The sequence below is a fragment of the Podarcis gaigeae genome (assembly GCF_964106915.1).
Source record: "Podarcis gaigeae genome assembly, chromosome: 1".
In the NCBI taxonomy this organism is placed as follows: domain Eukaryota; kingdom Metazoa; phylum Chordata; class Lepidosauria; order Squamata; family Lacertidae; genus Podarcis; species Podarcis gaigeae.
In genome coordinates, this window is record NC_139678.1 from 120471395 (window position 1) to 120490806 (window position 19412).

General features: G+C 43.1%; 1 protein-coding gene and 1 long non-coding RNA gene across 4 annotated transcripts in view; both read right to left on the reverse strand.

Annotated features, from left to right (window-relative positions):
• The window catches only part of HIBCH (3-hydroxyisobutyryl-CoA hydrolase), a 61072-nt gene that overhangs the window by 36616 nt on the left and 5044 nt on the right, over window positions 1-19412 (reverse strand). For all 3 annotated transcript variants that reach the window (XR_014557920.1, XR_014557921.1, XM_083712554.1), the window contains exons 5-6: window positions 18227-18307; window positions 16390-16442 (exon numbers count right to left, since the gene is read on the reverse strand). Coding sequence is in view for 1 of the 3 variants with exons in the window: in XM_083712554.1 (XP_083568680.1) it covers window positions 16390-16442; window positions 18227-18307 (134 nt within the window). In the remaining 2 variants the exon portion in view is untranslated. The remainder of the gene's footprint in view (window positions 1-16389; window positions 16443-18226; window positions 18308-19412) is intronic.
• Window positions 407-7413, reverse strand: LOC310834051. Its single transcript, XR_014559077.1, has 2 exons — window positions 6904-7413; window positions 407-1279 (listed from the first exon to the last, which is right to left on the reverse strand). It is a non-coding gene; the product is annotated as an uncharacterized lncRNA (long non-coding RNA).

Genomic DNA, 19412 nt, shown 5'->3' on the forward strand with positions numbered 1-19412 from the left:
CCCTGTCCTGCCTAGTCAGTCAGTCTAAGCCAGAGGTCAGCAAACTTTTTCAGCAGGGGGCCGGTCCACTGTCCCTCAGACATTGTGGGGGTGCGGACTCTATTTTGGAGAAAAAATAAAAAATGAACGAATTCCTATGCCCCACAAATAACCCAGAGATGCATTTTAAATAAAAACACACATTCTACTCATGTAAAAACACCAGGCAGGCCCCACAAATAACCGAGAGATGCATTTTAAATAAAAGGACACATTCTACTCATGTAAAAACACCAGGCAGGCCCCACAAATAATCCAGAGATGCATTTTAAATAAAGGACATATTCTACTCATGTAAAAACACGCTGATTCCTGGACCATCCTCAGGCTAGATTTAGAAGGTGATTGGGCCTGATCCAGCCCCTAGTTTGTCTACTCATGGTCTAAGTGCTGCAGCAGGCGAGCTCTCAAAATTCTTCAAGAACAAGAGATGCACACACGTTTCCACAGTACCTTGCCGAAACACAAGTGCACAAAAATTTGCATGCTTAGGATCTCAAAGAATACCAGGCCTTCTTTATGCTCTAAAGTTCTTACGTTGATCTGACATTGCCTACATGTAAGATTAAAGTAGGCATCTTCTGTTGAATTATGAGTGGGTTCTATCAAATTATGAGTGGCAATTTACCTTATAAAACTTTGTTTTCAATATGCATTTTATTTCATTCCATATCATTTTTTAAAAAACTATTCCAACTCCCAAGATGAACAGAATTAAAGTATTCGACACATTACAGTAACGTAAAACCCTGTTCAAGCGATTCCAATTTTTGCCAATGCCTTAAACCTTCCACAGAAGTCTACTTCCACATCCACAGAATTCTTTGCTTGAGGAACAATGTACGTTTGATTGACTACACAAATACAAGCATTCTGTGAATCAACGGGCTAACACCATTTTTATCCATTACCAGGAATTACTACGAATAGCCAGAGATTAGCTAGGAAACTAACTGCACCATTTGTCTGCAGGATAATATTCAGGGATTTAACGGCCGAGCCAATATGCCAGATGGGAAATATACTGCAGCATCAGCAAAGATACAATCCTTTTCAGTCTTGATTCAAGGCTGCTTTCAACATTTTCAGTCGTGAGCGCAAAATTGTATGCAGGTCAATCCTGTACAAATTCTATCATGGAGATTAGAATCTCCAGCACATCCGGGGTATTTTAGGGTTCTCTAAACAAAGCCTCAGGAACACAGAGCTGGAAGTTTATATATCTGTATGCACAGAACATCTGTCAGAACAGGGAAGGAAGACGAGAGATCAACAAGCAGCTACTTGAATCTAGTTTTTGGATGGCAGCAACTTCTAGGCAGGTGTAAGAAGAACTGAGCGTTTGTCGCATCTGTGAGTTTGACCTGCTCTAAATATTGCCCTTGTGACAAGTCATTCAGCTCCTTTTTGATAAAGTCTGCTTTAGCAACCTATGCGATAAATGGAAAACGGCTTAAAATCAGTACAGTGTGACATTTGCCCACAAGGATTTTACGAAATGCAGGATGCGATTCTGCTAATAATTAAATTTGTTATTTCCGTTAGATAAAACTTGCACCTCTTGTTAGCCTGTGCCATCATCCATTTGTAATAATAATAATAATAATAATAATAATAAATTATTTGTACCCCGCCCATCTGGCTGGGTTTCCCCAGCCACTCTGGCCGGCTTCCAACAAAGATGAAAAATACACTAAAATGTCACATATTAAAAACTTCCCTGAACAAGGCTGCCTTCAGATGTCTTCTGAATGTCAGGTAGTTGTTTATCGCTTTGACATCTGATGGGAGGGCGTTCCACAGGGCGGGCGCCATTACCGAGAAGGCCCTCTGCCTGGTTCCCTGTAACTTGGCCTCTCGCAGTGAGGGAACCGCCAGAAGGCCCTTGGAGCTGGGCCTCAGTGTCCGGGCAGAACGATGGGGGAGGAGACGCTCCTTCAGATATACTGGACCGAGGCCGTTTAGGGCTTTAAAGGTCAGCATCAACACTTTGAATTGTGCTCGGAAACGTACTGGGAGCCAATGTAGGTCTTTCAAGACCGGTGTTATATGGTCTCGGCGGCCGCTCCCAGTCACCAGTCTAGCTGCCGCGTTCTGGATTAGTTGTAGTTTCCGGGTCACCTTCAAAGGTAGCCCCACGTAGAGCGCATTGCAGTAGTCCAAGCGGGAGATAACCAGAGCATGCACCACTCTGGCGAGACAGTCTGCAGGCAGATAGGGTCTCAGCCTACGTACCAGATGGAGCTGGTAAACAGCTGCCCTGGACACAGATTTGACCTGTGCCTCCATGGACAGCTGTGAGTCCAAAATGACTCCCAGGCTGCGCACCTGGTCCTTCAGGTGCACAGTTACCCCATTCAGGACCAGGGAATCCTCCACACCTGCCCGGCTCCTGTCCCCCAAAAACAGTACTTCTGTCTTGTCAGCATTCAACCTTAATCTGTTAGCTGCCATCCATCCTCCAACCGCCTCCAGACACTCACACAGGACCTTCACCGCCTTCACTGGTTCTGATTTAAAAGAGAGATAGAGCTGGGTATCATCCGCATACTGATGAACACCCAGCCCAAACCTCCTGATGCTCTCTCCCAGTGGATGCATGTAAATGTTGAAAAGCATGGGGGAGAGGACAGAACCCTGAGGCACCCCACAAGTGAGAACCCAGGGGTCCAAAGCAATTCAGTATTCAAGCACCTACATGTCAGCCTACTTATCTTTTAAACCTGCATTCTTATTCCATTAACTGATGATAGCTCCCACACGCTATGTGCTTCTAAAATTACACAGTCACATTCCATTATTCTGGCACTAAACAGTCTGATGCAGTTAAAGGTTATATTTAGCATGGAACTAGGTGTTCAAAATGATACACCAGTAATTAGCAAAAGCTCCGTAAGAATATGCAATTCTCACAGGCATGGCCCCCGATTCTTATGGATGAATTAACTGCACTGCAGCAAGAATGCCTCAAAAGGCCAGTAGGTAAAGCATGAGATTCTTAATCTTAGCGTTATGGATGTTGTAAACAATATCTGCCCTTTTCCCCTTAAGGGGTATCCAAGAGCCCGTACAGAGTCCTTACATGGGTTCCCTATTGGTAGGAGAAAATAACTGAGGCCAACCAGAGAATATTGAGAAACAAAGCAGCTAGTAAGCCTGATTTTTATTAAAGCTGTTGCAACAGGGTGTTCCCCTTACATGCAGGAAGGAGGAAGACCCAGAACAAAGGTGTGCCTGCCCTTATATAGACATTTTAAATTGCCCGCCCTGGAGTCCAAGACCACCCCCAGAAACATCATACATACATCACAGAAGGGGTGTAGCCCACCCCCCATATACATCATACCTACATCATAGAAAAGGCAGTCTACAACAGAAATCCGAGTGCATTGTTCATCTCCTGTCTGGCAGGTTACCTATTAATGGTCACTTGATTGGATTACCTGGGGAGCCTGGCCAGTCTTTTGTAATGATAAATACTTAGTTCCTGAGCCAGGTCACAGGCTCACCTTATTCATACACAGACATACCCTTAAGACAGGATTTGTGAATGAAAAGACAATGGGGATGCTTTTCCATTTTCCTTCGACCTTGCAGAGAAATATTTGAGGTCAATTTGGGAGGGACAAAATGGTTTCAGGACTTTTTCTGTGGGGTTTCAGACATGTGGTTTATATATACAGTTATGAACATTGTGTGTGTGTGTGACCTTAAAATTCTTATAACATGGGCTCAAGTCTCATTTTGGGCAAAAGATCCCTGCACAACAGGATGATGACCCTCGTGGTCCCTTCCAGCTCTACAATTCTATGAAATAAGAACACTACATTGGGGGGTGGGGAATGTCAACATTTTATACATGGGTTGACTGAATATGTGCAATCTGTATAATTTGGAGAGGACACTGAGTTATAGACACACCTTTGCTTGCATAATAAAAAGCAGAAATAATACTTAGTTGAAGTAGGCTTCAATGGCCGATTGTACGTTTGACACCCCCCTCCAAAAAAAACCAAAAAAACCCTCTAGCTAATTAATGAAATCGTGCAGCGCACATTTCCTGAAGTGTATCCCAAACATACTGTAGATGCTCTTTATGAACCTTTTCACTGCAAAACGACTGGTAAGAAAACTGGACGTGATTTACAAACATGTATTTTGGTAAACACGGTTGTTGGGATCCAACTTCTGATCAACTAAATCTGGGGCACTTGTATATTTAAAAGTTTCCTGAGAAGCAACACTAGCTGGGATGCACAGAGCTACTGTAGGAGCACCTAGGAGTTTGGGCAAGATCAGTGGTTCCTTAAAACTTTTTTGTTCTTTGAACTGGACCCACACACCCCCTAGCTATTCAATAATTTCTCAGTACTATTTGAGACACACACTGTATCATAAACTGTTTGCAAGTAACTTGGCTTCTGGCATTCAGAGGGAATACAGTGGTACCTTGGGTTACATACGCTTCAGGTTACAGACTCCGCTAACCCAGAAAGGGTTAAGGTTAAGAACTTTGCTTCAGGATGAGAACAGAAATCAGGCTCCAGCGGCGCAGCAGCAGCAGGAGGCCCCATTAGCTAAAGTGGTGCTTCAGGTTAAGAACAGTTTCAGGTTAAGTACAGACCTCTGGAGGGGTGCAGGTGGCGCTGTGGGTTAAAGCCTCAGTGCCTAGGACTTGCCGATTGAAAGGTCGGCGGTTCGAATCCCTGCGGCGGGGTGCGCTCCCGTTGCTTGGTCCCAGCGCCTGCCAACCTAGCAGTTCGAAAGCACCCCCGGGTGCAAGTAGATAAATAGGGACCGCTTACCAGCGGGAAGGTAAACGGCGTTTCCGTGTGCGGCTCTGGCTCGCCAGAGCAGCGATGTCACGCTGGCCACGTGACCCGGAAGTGTCTCCGGACAGCGCTGGCCCCTGGCCTCTTGAGTGAGATGGGCGCACAACCCCAGAGTCTGTCAAGACTGGCCCGTACGGGCAGGGGTACCTTTACCTTTACCTTACAGACCTCTGGAACAAATTAAGTACTTAAACCGAGGTACCACTGTACTGCTTAAGTACCAAAGGTACATAGTCCCTCCGGCTTGGGCATACAACACTTTAGATCTCAGACATCACTCAGCGGCACAATATTTTTTAATGGATATGGAGGAAATTATTCCAGTGATTTATTTGGATATTTGGGCAAGCACATTAAAAAAAATAGCAAGTTAATAAGACCGTCAAGATTAGCACTTTGTTTCTGAACTAATTTGATAAGTCAACGCTCTCTCACCTCTATTCTGTAAGCAAAATTATTTGGGATTATGAATACAAATTGTTAAATTAGACCTCCATTTAAAGTGTTATGTAAAATCTCATGACTGCAATCTTTTGTTCCTCTTTTGTACTGGAAAAGACAAAAGCCTGGCAAAACTACTGTCAAAGTCTTAAAATTCTCTCATTTCATCAATGAATCATACCCCCCCACACCTCTCTGGTTTGTATCCTCATCAAGGAAGTGCTTCTGTGCTACAATAATACATGGGTAGAGGACCAATATTTCTTCCAGAAACCGCCCCAGGGTGCTACTTGTCCAAACTTGAGAGGGAGGAGATGCCACTGGAAGCAAGGCAATGTAAAGTCCCTGTGCATGAACAGAAAGCTACCTACTGCATCGTAGATCTTCTCCATCTTTAAAGATGACAAAGTAGACAGCAGTAGCTCAGGGGAAGCATCTTAAAAGCTGTTTACATACAGTTAGATCCAGACTGAATCATGCTGAGAGTAGATCCACTGAAATCAATGGAACAAGTCCCACTGATTGTAGTGAGTCCACTTTCAGCATGAATAATTCTAGATCAAATCCATACTATTTACATTTCCAACCATTACCCACCCCTAAAGCCATGCAATTATTGATTTTTAGTATGCGTGTATCATGTCAGTGTCAATGAATAATAAATGTTGACATATAATTAAGATTTTGAGACCAGCAGGAAATCCTGACACTTTTTTTATAAAACCTCAAAGCTTACCCTTAATTCCGTCATTTATAATGACTTGGTGGGTAAATGTCAAAAACAAGCTTCAATTTTGACATTCACCAATTTAAAAAACACCAAGCAAAGGAAAAAACTGAGCTAGCAAAAGACTGAGCGCTGATGACCAGTAAATGAGGGAAATGTGCTTCTTTATTCAAGGTACATTACTAGACTTACCAAGAAATTCTGACATTTTTCTGAAGCCCCCCAAAAGCTTAAGAATTATTGGGAAACATAAAGGTTCAGTAAGTTTCGCATTTTGATAACCTGTCTGCCAACCATTTCTCAGAAACAGAAATTTATGGACCATACATCTGAACACTGTTTTATTCAGAATTGTTTCAAAATCACATTATAAACCCTTAGAAATGATAGAATGGGAGCAAATGAGACCTCAGTGTCCAGGAATGTGTTTTCCTAGAAATATATTATCAATAACTTGTGAAACAGTTATTGTTTACAGGAGCACAAATCGGCAGCATGACAGGTTATTACTCTGCAAACTTCGCCAACCCATGCTAAATATTTTATCAGTCATAAAGGACTTCATATGATCCCAGAATGAGGTCATTCCTACGCAAAACGAGACTTCAGAACTTGCATCCTGGCTAGAAGCTGTCTTGATAAACTGGGCATTCATACATCATCTTATTTGGAACAGAAGGTGGAAAAAAAATCATTTGCCGCTGCCCTAAATCAGGCGCAGAGAATTTGTTCTGAAATGCATGGCAAAGCTCAATATTGGAAAATAGCAATGGGTAGGATCTAGACGAAGGGGATCATGGAAGATTACTTCTTATACCTATAACCCACACCCCTTAAAGTGCTCCTACATGGGCCTCCTCCTACCTTCAGCTTTGCTGAGGAAGTCTCACTGAAAACTGATCCTAAGCAAACTACAGACACTCTAGTAAGCGAATGAAAATACTCCTGCCAAAAAACAAAACAAAACTGCGGGTGATTAAAATTCTGCTCGTTGCCTCTGTGAAGTAGGAAACCACAATCAATACCAGAAACTCAAGAACAGATATTATAGAAACCCAGCAGCAGCTCAGCAGCATTTTTCCAAGTAGGAAGTCATCTATAGAGCAATATGCAAGGGGAGAGTATACCAGCAAGGGACAGTTCATCAAATAAATCCTAAACATCAGTACTGGAGCCTTGAAGAAGATAGTAAAATCCTCCAAGACACATCAATAGTCTGAGGCAGCGTGTTTTTCAATGCAGGCAGTTCGAATCGCCGCGACGGGGTGAGCTCCCGTTGCTCGGTTCCTGCTCCTGCCAACCTAGCAGTTCGAAAGCACGTCAAAGTGCAAGTAGATAAATAGGTACCGCTCTGGTGGGAAGGTAAACGGTGTTTCTGTGCGCAGGAGTGGCTCAGTCATGCTGGCCAAATGACCCGGAAGCTGTAGGCCGGCTCCCTCGGCCAATAAAGCGAGATGAGCGCTGCAACCCCAGAGTCATCTGCGACTGGACCTAATGGTCAGGGGTCCGTTTATCTTGAATACATCGGCCATTTATGTAATTGTGCCTTTCTTATTGGGGCAGGGGGAGAAATGCCAACCATTCTATCTCATCGTAAGTCATCCATGTTCCCTTACTGGCAGATGATGCTGGGCATCAAACTGGTGCATCTTACGCATATAACACGTTCAGACAGTCCCTATATCTGCATTTTCCCAATAACCAATTTATGACAGTTTGGAGATTCTACCTTTTTGGAACCAGCTCCTTGTTTTGCAAACAGCCTCCCATGTTAGAATGTCCCCCGCGCCCTTTTAAAAATACTCCACCACTTGGTAACTAAATACTTTCCAGTAATAAATCTTTTAGGAGTGACGTTTCATTATATACTTGACAAAGAAGGTGAAATATTTTTTAAAAATATTTTGCAACATCCAAGGTCTCCCAGCAGTACATTTGCCAGAAGTCAAAGAACCACAGTTGGGTTTGGTTTTGTTGTTTGCTTCTCTGAAATCTTCCCGTGTTCTATTATCTACAACTAATAATACGCAGCAGGTGTTACGCGAAGGTTTGTAGGCCAACAGATTTGCCTTCTGCAGTCAGAGAGCAGTAAAGTGATTCCTATAAGACAAAAATGCATTTTTGTATTTCCTTATGGTTTAGATGCACAAATTACATTGAGTTTCCAAGGAAACACCCAACACTGGCTCTAATCTATTCATTTTGGGGCAACATTACACATTCGAAGCAAAAGTAGGCGTAACTTAAGATTTTGCTACAGCATTAACTATGACATTATCAATGGGATGGAGACTAGCAGAGATACTCCCTCCTCACAGCAAACAGTAATGTACTGTCATAAAGCTCCCAGGCTTTAGAGTCTGAGTTTTCAACTCTTCCTGGGTTGGACAGAGATACCCAGGCTTTGTATCTCTAACTCCAGAGGAGCAACCCACCTCCAATATCTGCAAAGCCCTCTGGCTCCACCTTCTCCTAAAGCACACAAGATGCTACTCATCTGTTGGACAAAATGCAGCCGTCTTCCCTTCCGAGTGAGGGATGTCACATTTTCCCAGGAACATTCTATACCGGGGAAATTTCCATTTCCCCTGCAGGCAATGAAACTTGTTTCTACTACAGCTGCTGTGCAGATTGTAGCCGCACTAAGTATTATAGGCACGGAATGGATTTGACACATGGCAAGAAAAATGAGAAGTACAGTGGTACCTCGCAAGACGAAATTAATTCGTTCTGCGAGTTTTTTCGTCTTGCGAAGCACAGATTCCCATAGGAATGCATTGAAAATCAAAAGGAAATCAAGCCCATAGGGAAATTCATCTTGCGAAGCAACTCAAAGAACGAAAAACTCTTTCGTCTTGCGAGTTTTTCGTCTTACGAGGCATTCGTCTTGCGAGGTACCACTATAGCAGAAAACATACAAGCACACACCCCCCAACCATCTTTTAACTGTTTCATGCAAATTTTGTGTCTCCAGCACTGGAACACACCTCCGATTAAGAATAAATGGCACATTAGAATGGCTACCTTTTGCCCATCATTCTATGATGGTTTCCCTTCTTATTTTTAATTTCAAAGAACTGCCTCCATGTTCCCTAGCAAAGCTATTGACTCCCACATTAGAGTGCTTTGCACAGTCATGTGGAAAGGTCTTTCTGTTTTTGACTCACTCGCTGTTGGCCTGACGATAGAATGTATGCTATGTTTATACTAAGCCATAAACCTGTGGAGATAACTCACATTGTTCCACAGATAGAGTAGTTCCTGATCCCTTCAGTTCAGCTTAAAAACTTTTCCACTTTACATCACACCTAGCTGGGATGACAAACAGAACTTTGACCTGTTAAACACAGTGAAAGGCTTTCCCCTTCCAAAAGGGGCGTAGACAACCTCGGCTTCAAATTTGCTTTCTTGCCAACTTCTGAGCAATTGGGGCAATTGCAACTTGCGTGAACTTAATGTAGGACTTCAAAGAAGCATAAAACTGGACCTCTGCAATCAGTAAACGTTCAGCGTTTTCAAAGGGTCTGTGCCACTTTTCTAGTGAAATGCAAATGTAAATATTCTTATAAACTAATCTTCGTTACTTAAGCTGCAGCAGCCTGCCCTACAGCCTGCCAAAGGAAGCATTCTCCAAACCTGCTTTAAAATACAGCTTTAATTTGGAGTCTGTCTTTCAAACCAGCAAAATCAAGAACGAAGTCTGCAGCTCTAGAATTATGGGACACTTTTTTTCAGTACCGAGTTTTAGACAATTTTCTCATGGCTAAAAGGCGCACGGGGGGGAACCCAGGATGCAATGCATCCGTTTTCTATTAAACAAGCCACTGCAGGATTGGATTAGAGACAGAATGGTTTTCCAAAGAGAAAAGCTTAAACAAATCAGTTCAGCCTGTAGAAAATGAACTTGTGCTCCAGACATGTCTGCATTACGGACTTTCAACCCTCAAATTGCCTCGTTAGCAGCGCCAAAACACCATTACGCCTAGTGGTACTGAGACAGGTCGCCATAATCTGTGCCAGTCCTTTTAAAGTTCAAGTGTATTGTGTGAACTCATTTCCCCCTTCTCCTTATGAACTGAACAACTTGTTCTGAAGCCATTACACAAGCAAAATGGTATTCAAATGAGAAACTGCATGCTACTGAAAGAACTGCGCTTTTGAAGGGTGTAAAAGAGAAGCTCTACACCCCCATCTATTGGATGCTTAGTTTAGAAGTTACTGAAGAGAAAACCAGCACCATACATAATACCTGGAGGAGGACTGATAAACCAATGAATTATGCACTCACCCTTTTCTACGCATTTTAAGTACCACCAATGATGGTATGATCTCTCTACAATATTCAAGCTTTATGTGCAAAAGTGAACTGCAGTTCCCACGGCCATTCAGTGGAAGCCTTCTTCAACCTGGCTCCCTCCAACTGTTTGGAACTACAAGTCCAGTCATCGCTGGCCAGAATGGAATGATGGCAGCTATAGTGCAAAATCACAGAGTTGGAAGGAACCCTGGGGATCATCTAGTCCGCCCCCTTGCAATGCAGGAATATACAGCTGTCCCATACAGGAATTGCACCTGCAACCTTGGCGTCATCCACACCACACTTTAACCAACTGAGCTATCCTCCCATAAATGTCTGAAGGGCATCAGGTTAAGAAGGCTGAGCAGACAATACTGACCCATGGCTGGACTTGACATAGGAAGCATTCTATGATCCTATGATCTTACTTTGGAGTAGGGCTGAAGCTGAGCTGCCTAATTCAGTTTTGGTTTCATTCGCCCTCAGCTGTATGTCTGCTCCAGCTAGTTTGGTGCTTTTTCTTTTTAAGCATAATAAAGTCCCCCCCTTAAACTGTACATATTTTATTTGCACTTTTTACATAAAATATGCACTTCTCAATGCTTTTCAATGCACTTTCTTGTATCTGTTTTTTGCACATCAAAACAACGTTGCAGAATCCTGAGAAATGTGTGATCCATCAAGGAGTTGCGTTCTGTTCTGCACAAATTCTTGGGAGCATCAGATCAAGTCAGCTCCCTGTAAAAAGCAGGCCGAGCAAGGTCCTCCTCTGAACATCTTCCTAGTAGCATACTGGGTTCTGGCTCATGCTGTGGAACAAGAGTGTTGAATGCTACTAAGGATATCCAGAGTTCCACAACGTGCATATAATTGTGGATCTGCAGAAAATTCCAACAAATTAAAATGTCTGCTCCATACTGACCCTAATTTCTTACCATTGCCAAATGCATCAGTAAAAGATCAACTGCACACAGGCTGAGTGTTTTACCAAGTCTAGAAAGACCCAGTTGAAATGGTATAATTTGTGTTAGTAGCTGTTTACTGAAATGTGCAGGCAACAACTGAATCATTAGCCCTGCATCTCCTACCTGCTGACAGATAATGCCAGCAGGAACATTCAGCTAAGTGCTCATCAAAAGATGCTAAACTGCGTTTACCTGTATGTCATGATCACAACAACTGCACAGTTACATTCATAGAACTAGAAAAGTGTGAAATGAATTCACTTAGCACAACAAAGGAGAACTTGGCTAATTGTACATTACTCAGCTCTGAATGCATTAATACCTATATTCACTGTTACATTTAAGTGTGCAAAATCCTCTCTGAAGAACAACCACAAACATCCTTTCATTCCTACTTTCAACATCCTTCTCTCCCCACCACAATTTGAAGGTGGAGGAAACAGTACTGAAGGAACAGCATTCTGCCCAAGACCACTGCTGGACAGAGACGGAGGAAAGGGATACATGGCTAAAGCCAGGACGTCAATACCCAATCCAAGTTCAATCATATTGACTGTCAACGACCTACAAAGCTGCAAAAATAAACCTACAAAATCTAGCTTTTTGGTTCACTTTGCTTATGATTCAATGGTACACAGCTGCTTTCACTCTCCCCTACTTAGGTTAGGGGTGGGAAACCTGTTGCCCTACAGATGTTGTCTGATTACAACTACCATCATCCCAGAACACTAGTCATGTTGACTAGGATTGATGAGAGTTGGAGTCTAAGAACATGTGAAAGCCCAAAAGGTTCCCCACCTGATTTAGATGCATAACCTGTAAAGCTGTCTCCCCCAAACTGCAAACCAGGTATGTGAACTGCAGTAAGGGAGAACTGTTCACGTTAAAGCAGGCATAGGCAAACTCGGCCTTCCAGATGTTTTTGGCCTACAACTCCCATCATCCCTAGCTAACAGGACCAGTGGTCAGGGATGATGGGAGTTGCAGTCCCAAAACATCTGGAGGGCCAAGTTTGCCTATGCCTGAATTAAAGGCTCCCATGAACTCAAAGAACCCACCCATGGAGGCAGCTCTCTGCTGCATCTTCACGTGGTTCTCTGACCTTCGTTCTTTTCAATCAGCCTCCTCAGACACAGGCAGTTTAGTTGAGTCTCCGCACTGGGATAAGCTGGAGTATTCAAATCCAACAGAAACAGACAGAATAATCACATTACATCTCCCAATGAGTTTGTTCTGATATTGGCCTCTCTGCAGCCAGAGGCATGCACAGAAGCACACAAAAGTGGGTGATTCTGACTCACATGCTAGAGTAAAGACTCTGGAGGCAGACCAGTGCACAGACGAAGGTGTAGCTAAGTCAGTAGAGCATGAGACTCTGAATGTCAGGGTCGCAAGTTTGAGCCCCGTGTTGGGCAAAAGATTCCTAGAGGATTGGACTAGATGCCCTCATGATCCCTTCCAACTCTACAATTCTATAAGAATAGAGGGTTGCACAATCTGGCGAGCACAAGCATCCCAAATGCCAAATGGAATGATCCAACCTCATCTCCCCAACCAAACCCATTTTGGGGGTGCAAGGAGAAAGCCCTGCTGTACAAGTGGACGCCTTTGTGCACAGCTTGGGATTCATTAGGTGGATCCCTCCCAGAAACCCTCCAATTTTAATTCAGAAGTTGAGGTTGCTATTTTTGTGGAGCCAGGAAACATAGAGGCATTCAGATGGTGGAAGTAATGAGGCCTACAGGAGAAGGGCAATTTGGGTCTATGGTCACATTCATATCATGCATTTAAAGCATGTGACCTTACCCCTCCCCCCTCCCCACAAGAATCCTGGTTTATGCCTTACAGGGCAAGACTTCCCAGTACCCTTAATTTCCCAGAATTCTCTGGGGGAAGTAATGAGCTTCAAATATATGGTGTAGATATGACCAAAGGATGGTATCAAGTTAAACAGTTCCACTACTGCTAGGATGTTTAGCTGTGTAATGGAACTTTCCCAGCCTCTCCTCTGACTGTGTTACCCTAAATATAGTCCAGGGGGTTCCCCTAATCCTATGCATAGAACATCCTTGCACTAGTGCGCCTGTTTAGCTGAACACCACCTACATCTTTTATGAAGGCATTTTGAAATGCAGCAAAATGGGTGCACATGTCAAGCAGCCTCTAAAATGACTTTGTACTTTTTACAAATGAATGATATGCTCCTTTTATTATTCTCAAGAAGAGCCAAGCCCAATTACTGGTTCGTAGGACAATCCACTCTTTCCACCAATAGAAGAAACCACATGTAGTAACCACAAACCTGTTCTACTTTTGCTCAAAAATCAATGCTCTGAAATGTTCCTTAAATGACCCTCTTTAATATAGTTTTTACTGCATAGCATGAAAAGTACTAAGCTTGTTCTTAACAGATTTATGTTGCTTTTTAGATTGATTTAGAAGGGGGGGGGGATAATAGAGTAACATTTAATATAACCCTCTGCAAAATTAAGAATACACACCTTCTAGAAAGGATTTTTAAAGTATCAAACACTTCACACGTTTGCTCTGGATCTCAGAAGGATGCAGTTAACCACTTATTATATTCAGCAGTAATAACAGAACATTCTCACTGTTGAAAAGCAGACACTGGAATATTTGAAGAAAAAAATATTCTCAGAAATCCCCAAACTGTACAAACTATACAAAAGGATAAAGGCGCCCAAGCCACACTCACTTCCCTGCACTTTGCTTACAAAATGCTAGCATAAACCAAGTCACTAATGACTTTATGGCACACCAGCTTTAAAAAAACACCCTAAAAACCAACTTCATAAATATTTGCAGGAGGTCACGTTAGGCCACCAGATATTCAAACCGCCATTAATTCCATGTACGTGAATTCTGATGAAACCAAGGCCTCTAAGCTAATGCAATGTTCTTAAAAGCACCCTGATGCCTGACAAGTGGAAGCAGTCTGTTTTCCATCCTTTCGTACCTCACAATATTTTATCTTGACAGATGTTTGCCTTTTTCTGCCTCACTTCCATTCTGGCATATGTCATCCAAAGACAGATGGTTTAAACAAGGAAACATCTGCAGGACTGATTCAATAACTGAGGAAAAGGACGATTAAATCATCTAATATTCCATGATGCACTTTAGATATGCGAGACCCTTAAGCATTGGGAGTTATAAATGTGACATGTTTGTTTTTAAATTCAGATATACTGGGCTGTATTCAGTGGTGCATTTTGGCAAATGGAAGGACTCCTTTTATTTGCATAACAGCGTCTTTGGTCCGGCAGACGTCTTAACTGAAGGGGAGAGGACGACATTTTGCCAATTTCCATCCTTCCGTCTGCACCTACTGTTCTGTCCCCACAACCCCCTGAAGATGAGGAGGGCAGATGGGAACTACAGGGAGAAAGACCAAATCATCAAAAACCATATCCCCACTTCCTCCAATAGCAGAAATATCCACAGAATCAAAAGCAAGAATGGATTAAAAAAATTCACAATTGGATCAAACCCAGTAGATTGTGCATTTGCAATGAGTACTTTATAACTTTTTGGTGTTGTCTGGCATTCGCAGATAACCAAAATATTTAACGTACAGAATTTTGTAATGGATACGCTAACTATACATATCTTCACAATGAGAATCACATCATAAGTATTCTGAATTATTTTTAAAGCATAAACAAACACACTCTGTCTGTGTTTGATAAGCAGCTTTGGCTTTAATTCAGCAGTTACTGTCAACAACTACATTTCAAGGTCCCATCCAATTATGAGTCAAGGAACACCAACACAGAAGGGAAAACATCAATGTCACACAAACTATGAGGTGGATTCTGAAATAAATACAAAGCATAACTTCCACAAATGTGCTGAATTATTCTGCATTGTTCAACAGTATACAAAACTTACTATTTCTTGGGCACACAAACATCCTTGAAACCAAGGGTGAGTTCACACATTACTTAACACTTGATGGCTAGAAGCTACATGTGAACCTATTCCACTTCAACTCCCATCAGTCCTAGCCAAATACCGTATATACTCAAGTATAAACCGACTTTTTCAGCACATTTTTTATGCTGAAAAAGTCCCTCTCAGCTTATACTCGAGTGAAGTGAGTGGCGGCAGAGGGACGAGTGGCCCAGAAGAAGCCCTTTCTCACCACTGGTCCTGCCGCTGCCGCCTTTCGCAAGGGCAGGCACAGGAGCCGCAGTTAGGAGAGGTGATGCTGCGAGCGGCAGAGGGACAAGTGGCCCAAAAGGAGCCCTTTCAGGCTGCTTGTTCTTCCTCCACCGCTGCCGCCACCACCAGGTTTGTGGTGTGGTGATCTGACATACTCGAGTCAATAGGTTTTCCCAGTTATTTGTGCTAAAATTAGGTGACTCAGCTTATATTCAGGTCAGCTTATACTAGAGTATATACGGTATCTTCATCTTCCCTTACCCTCAAGCCCACACGCCCATCCCCAAGCCTGCATGGAGATCCTTCTCAGTTATGCACAGCACCAAAGGGGGTGAACAAGCACCCCCCCAAAAAAAAAACCAAGGAGCTTGCTCCCCCCCCAATTGCTGGACTCCTGCCATCCTGCCATTAACATTTGCTGCTATTTTGCTTTGAGTTTTTACTGCGTGTGACACAACTCAACCACTAAGAATTATACTTTGCCCCTTCTGTGCCCCCTTTTTCTGGTGCTGCCACTGTTCTCAGCGAAAAAGTGCTTTTCTTTCAGCTCACAGGGAGCGGGATGTTGTAAACGTTCTAAGACTGAAAACTGCCCTCAGAAAAGAAAGTGCTCAAGAACATTTCACAAATGCTAAAAATATAATCATAGAATTGTAGATTTGGAAGGGATGCCAAAGGTCTCCAGTTCAACCCCCTGCAATGCAGGAATCTTTTGCCCAATGTGGGGCTCAAACCCACAAGCCTAAGATTAAGAGTCTTGTGCTCTACCGACTGAGCTATCCCTGGTCAATGTTATTCTCACAGATCTTTCTTTGAAACCCCTTATAGTCACTTCACTGGCGACTTTAAAACAGAATGAAAGCACAAGCCAAGCCAATTGCCTTAGAAAAGATTTCTACTTACACCTCCCATTGTAATTCCATCAATAAGCGCCACGTATGGCTTCTGGCAGGTGCCTGTCAGGACGGAAAGAACACATTTCATGAGGAGAGAGAGAGAAACTTTGTGCTGGCCACCAGGCAATGGCTTTTCCACCTGCCTTGCTCCAGGTGGAGTCTTCATAAGAGAGATGTTTCCAGGTGAAGAACTGTGAGGGCAGAGAGACTCTGTGTTGGCCATCAGGCAATAGTCTTTCCACCTGCCTTGGCCCACCCTCCTAAGAGCCTTTCCCAGACCATGACTTTAAGAATAGCAGAAACAGCTGTGAAGAGAGCAGCTTAGGGATTTATTTATTTTTTAAAAAAATTATGTTGTGTGTCCTTGTTCTCAATTTGATCTTTTCACGTGTTTTTTGTATGTTTTGTGGTATTTCATGCATTGTGACTTGCTGTTATTTTTACCGATTATAGTTTAGTAATTATTTATTGTAACAGTTAAGTATAAACTGTTTCATTACCATTTTCTGATATTTAATTTTACTGTTTACCATTATGTTCTAATGGATTATTGAATATTGCTTTATTTGATCTAAGCTGTTTATTTTAAAGTTATGTTTTTATTATGGCTTTTTTGGTATTGGATCAGATTGTTATTAGGTGTGTGATCTTTGCTGTCTATTTTGTTGTTTCTTCAGCTTGTAAACCAATATTGGTAATATAGAAAGGTGGTATACAAATTAAAAGTGAAATGAAAAGACATATGTGTGTTTAAAACAGCACAAAGCACACTTCTGCAAGGGAAGACCTTGTGAAGCCTGATAATATACCGTGTTTTTTGCTCTATAGGACGCACTTTTCCCCCTCCAAAAATGAAGGGGAAATGTTTGTGCGTCCTATGGAGCGAAGGCAGGGGGAAGGCAGGCAGGAAAAGCTCCCAAAAGCTGCACACACGCTCCGCGCGGCTCTTGCAGGCTTTTCTTCAGGAAGGAGAAGCCAAGACAGCGAGTGGGAAACATCTCGCTCACTGTCTTGGCTTCCTCTTTAGCCACGTGCAACCTCTCCAGCCGGGAGAGGGTGCGCGGGGCTAAAGAAGCCATAGCCCCGTTCCACCTCTCCCAGCTGGAGAGGTTGCGCAGAAACATATACCTATACAAAGCATTCCACAGAATATAGCAGCATAATAGACCAGGTGTGGGGAAGCTCAGGGCCAAGGGTCCAATGAGAGCCCAGGCTTCTTGCATCTCTCATCAGGCCACACCTCCTCACCACTGTGCTTCACTCCCAGAGTGCTATTGTTCTCAAACAACACCACCTCTTGTTTCTCAGGATAAAGGCTAGTGAGTATGTGAGCATGTGCAGAAACTACCTTACTGCACAAGAGGAAAATGTAAGTGTGTTGCTCCACCTACTTTTGCTCCTAGCCTCACCTACCCTGGCACATGGCCTTGGAAGGTTGTAAATAAAGGAATGCAGCCCTCAGACTGAAAAAGGTTCCTTCCAGTGTATGAAAGAAACACTGTAGAGAATTGGTGTAAACTGTGGAAACTGGCAATACTATTCTTAGAACAATTTTTAAAACGAATGGTGACGTGTTACCAACCACATAGGTACTAGTGTGAAAATGCGGGGTAGGGAAGGGGTTTAAGAAGGGTTACGTCTAGCTCAGTTGGTTAGCGTGTGGTGTTGATAATGCCAAGGTTGCAGGTTCGATCTCCATATGGGGCAGCTGCATATTCCTGCATGGCAGGCGGTGGGACAAGTGGATCCTCAGGCTCCCTTCCAACTCTATGATTCTACACCTACTCAAATTAAGCCCGTACTTTTAAATTACTAAAATACTTTTAAATTACTGGTATACACACCGATAGCATTGTTCAAGGCGTACTCTTCTCTGAAGAAATATTGTGGCATCCCTTCTCCTGCTCTTCCTGCTTCAACGATAGCTAGCAAACAAAACAAGTGTCAAATTTAGCTACCAAAACACTTAAACCGTCTGGAATACCAAGAAATGTGACTGCAGCAAACTTTCATGATCACAATATATGCAATCCAAGTTGGTGGACATCCAAATTCTGTAATTTAACTAGGTGCGATGTAAAGAAGCACTTTGTTTTGTCTGTCCTGAATTTCCCAACGTTCAGCTTCATCGGATGGCACCAGATTCTAGAATTAGGACAGGGGAATAAAACAACAACAACCCTCTGTTCACTTTCTCCACACCACAGATAATCTTATACACCTCTGTCATGTTTCCCTCTGCTCTCTTTTGTTAACTAAAAACCCACAAATGCCTTTTCCCTACAAAAACCCTTTCCCTACAAGGGAGTCTCCACCCCTTGATCATCTTGGTTTCCCTTTCCTGAAACTATTCCAGCGCTACAATATCCTTTTTGAGGCGAGGCAACCAGAACTGTACAGAGTATTCCAAGCGCAGTCGCCCCACAAGTCTGTATAACAGCATTACTACATGGGCGGTTTCATTTTCAGTACCTTTTCTAATGATCGCCAATATGGAATTTATCTTTTCCCAGCCGCTGTAAACTGAGACAACTTCACTGACCTATCAACTACATGGCCAGTTGTTCCTGGTTAGTCACTGCCAGTTCAGACTCTGAAAGCATATACCGTATTTTTCACTCTATAAGACGCACTTTTCCCCTCCTAAAAAGTAAGGGGAAATGTGTGTGCGTCTTATGGAGCAAATACAGGCTCCATGGCTTCGGGCAGCTATCCCTGAAGCCAGGAGAGCGCACCAATCCCTCTTGCTCTCCTGGCTTCGCTGGAGAGGAGCTGCGCAGCTTTCCCTCTCTGCACAGCGTCCCTTCAGCGAAGTGGGAGACGAAATGGAAGGAGCTGCACTTCTCCTGCCGCTTCGCTGAAGGGGCACTGCGCAGAGAGGGAGAGAATTTTTTTTCCTCTTCTCCTCTAATAAAACTAGGTGCGTCTTATGGTCGGGTGCGTCTTATAGAGCGAAAAATACAGTGCGTGAAATTAGAATTCATTGCCACAATGTGCCTTACTTTACACTTGCTGACAATTGAATGCATT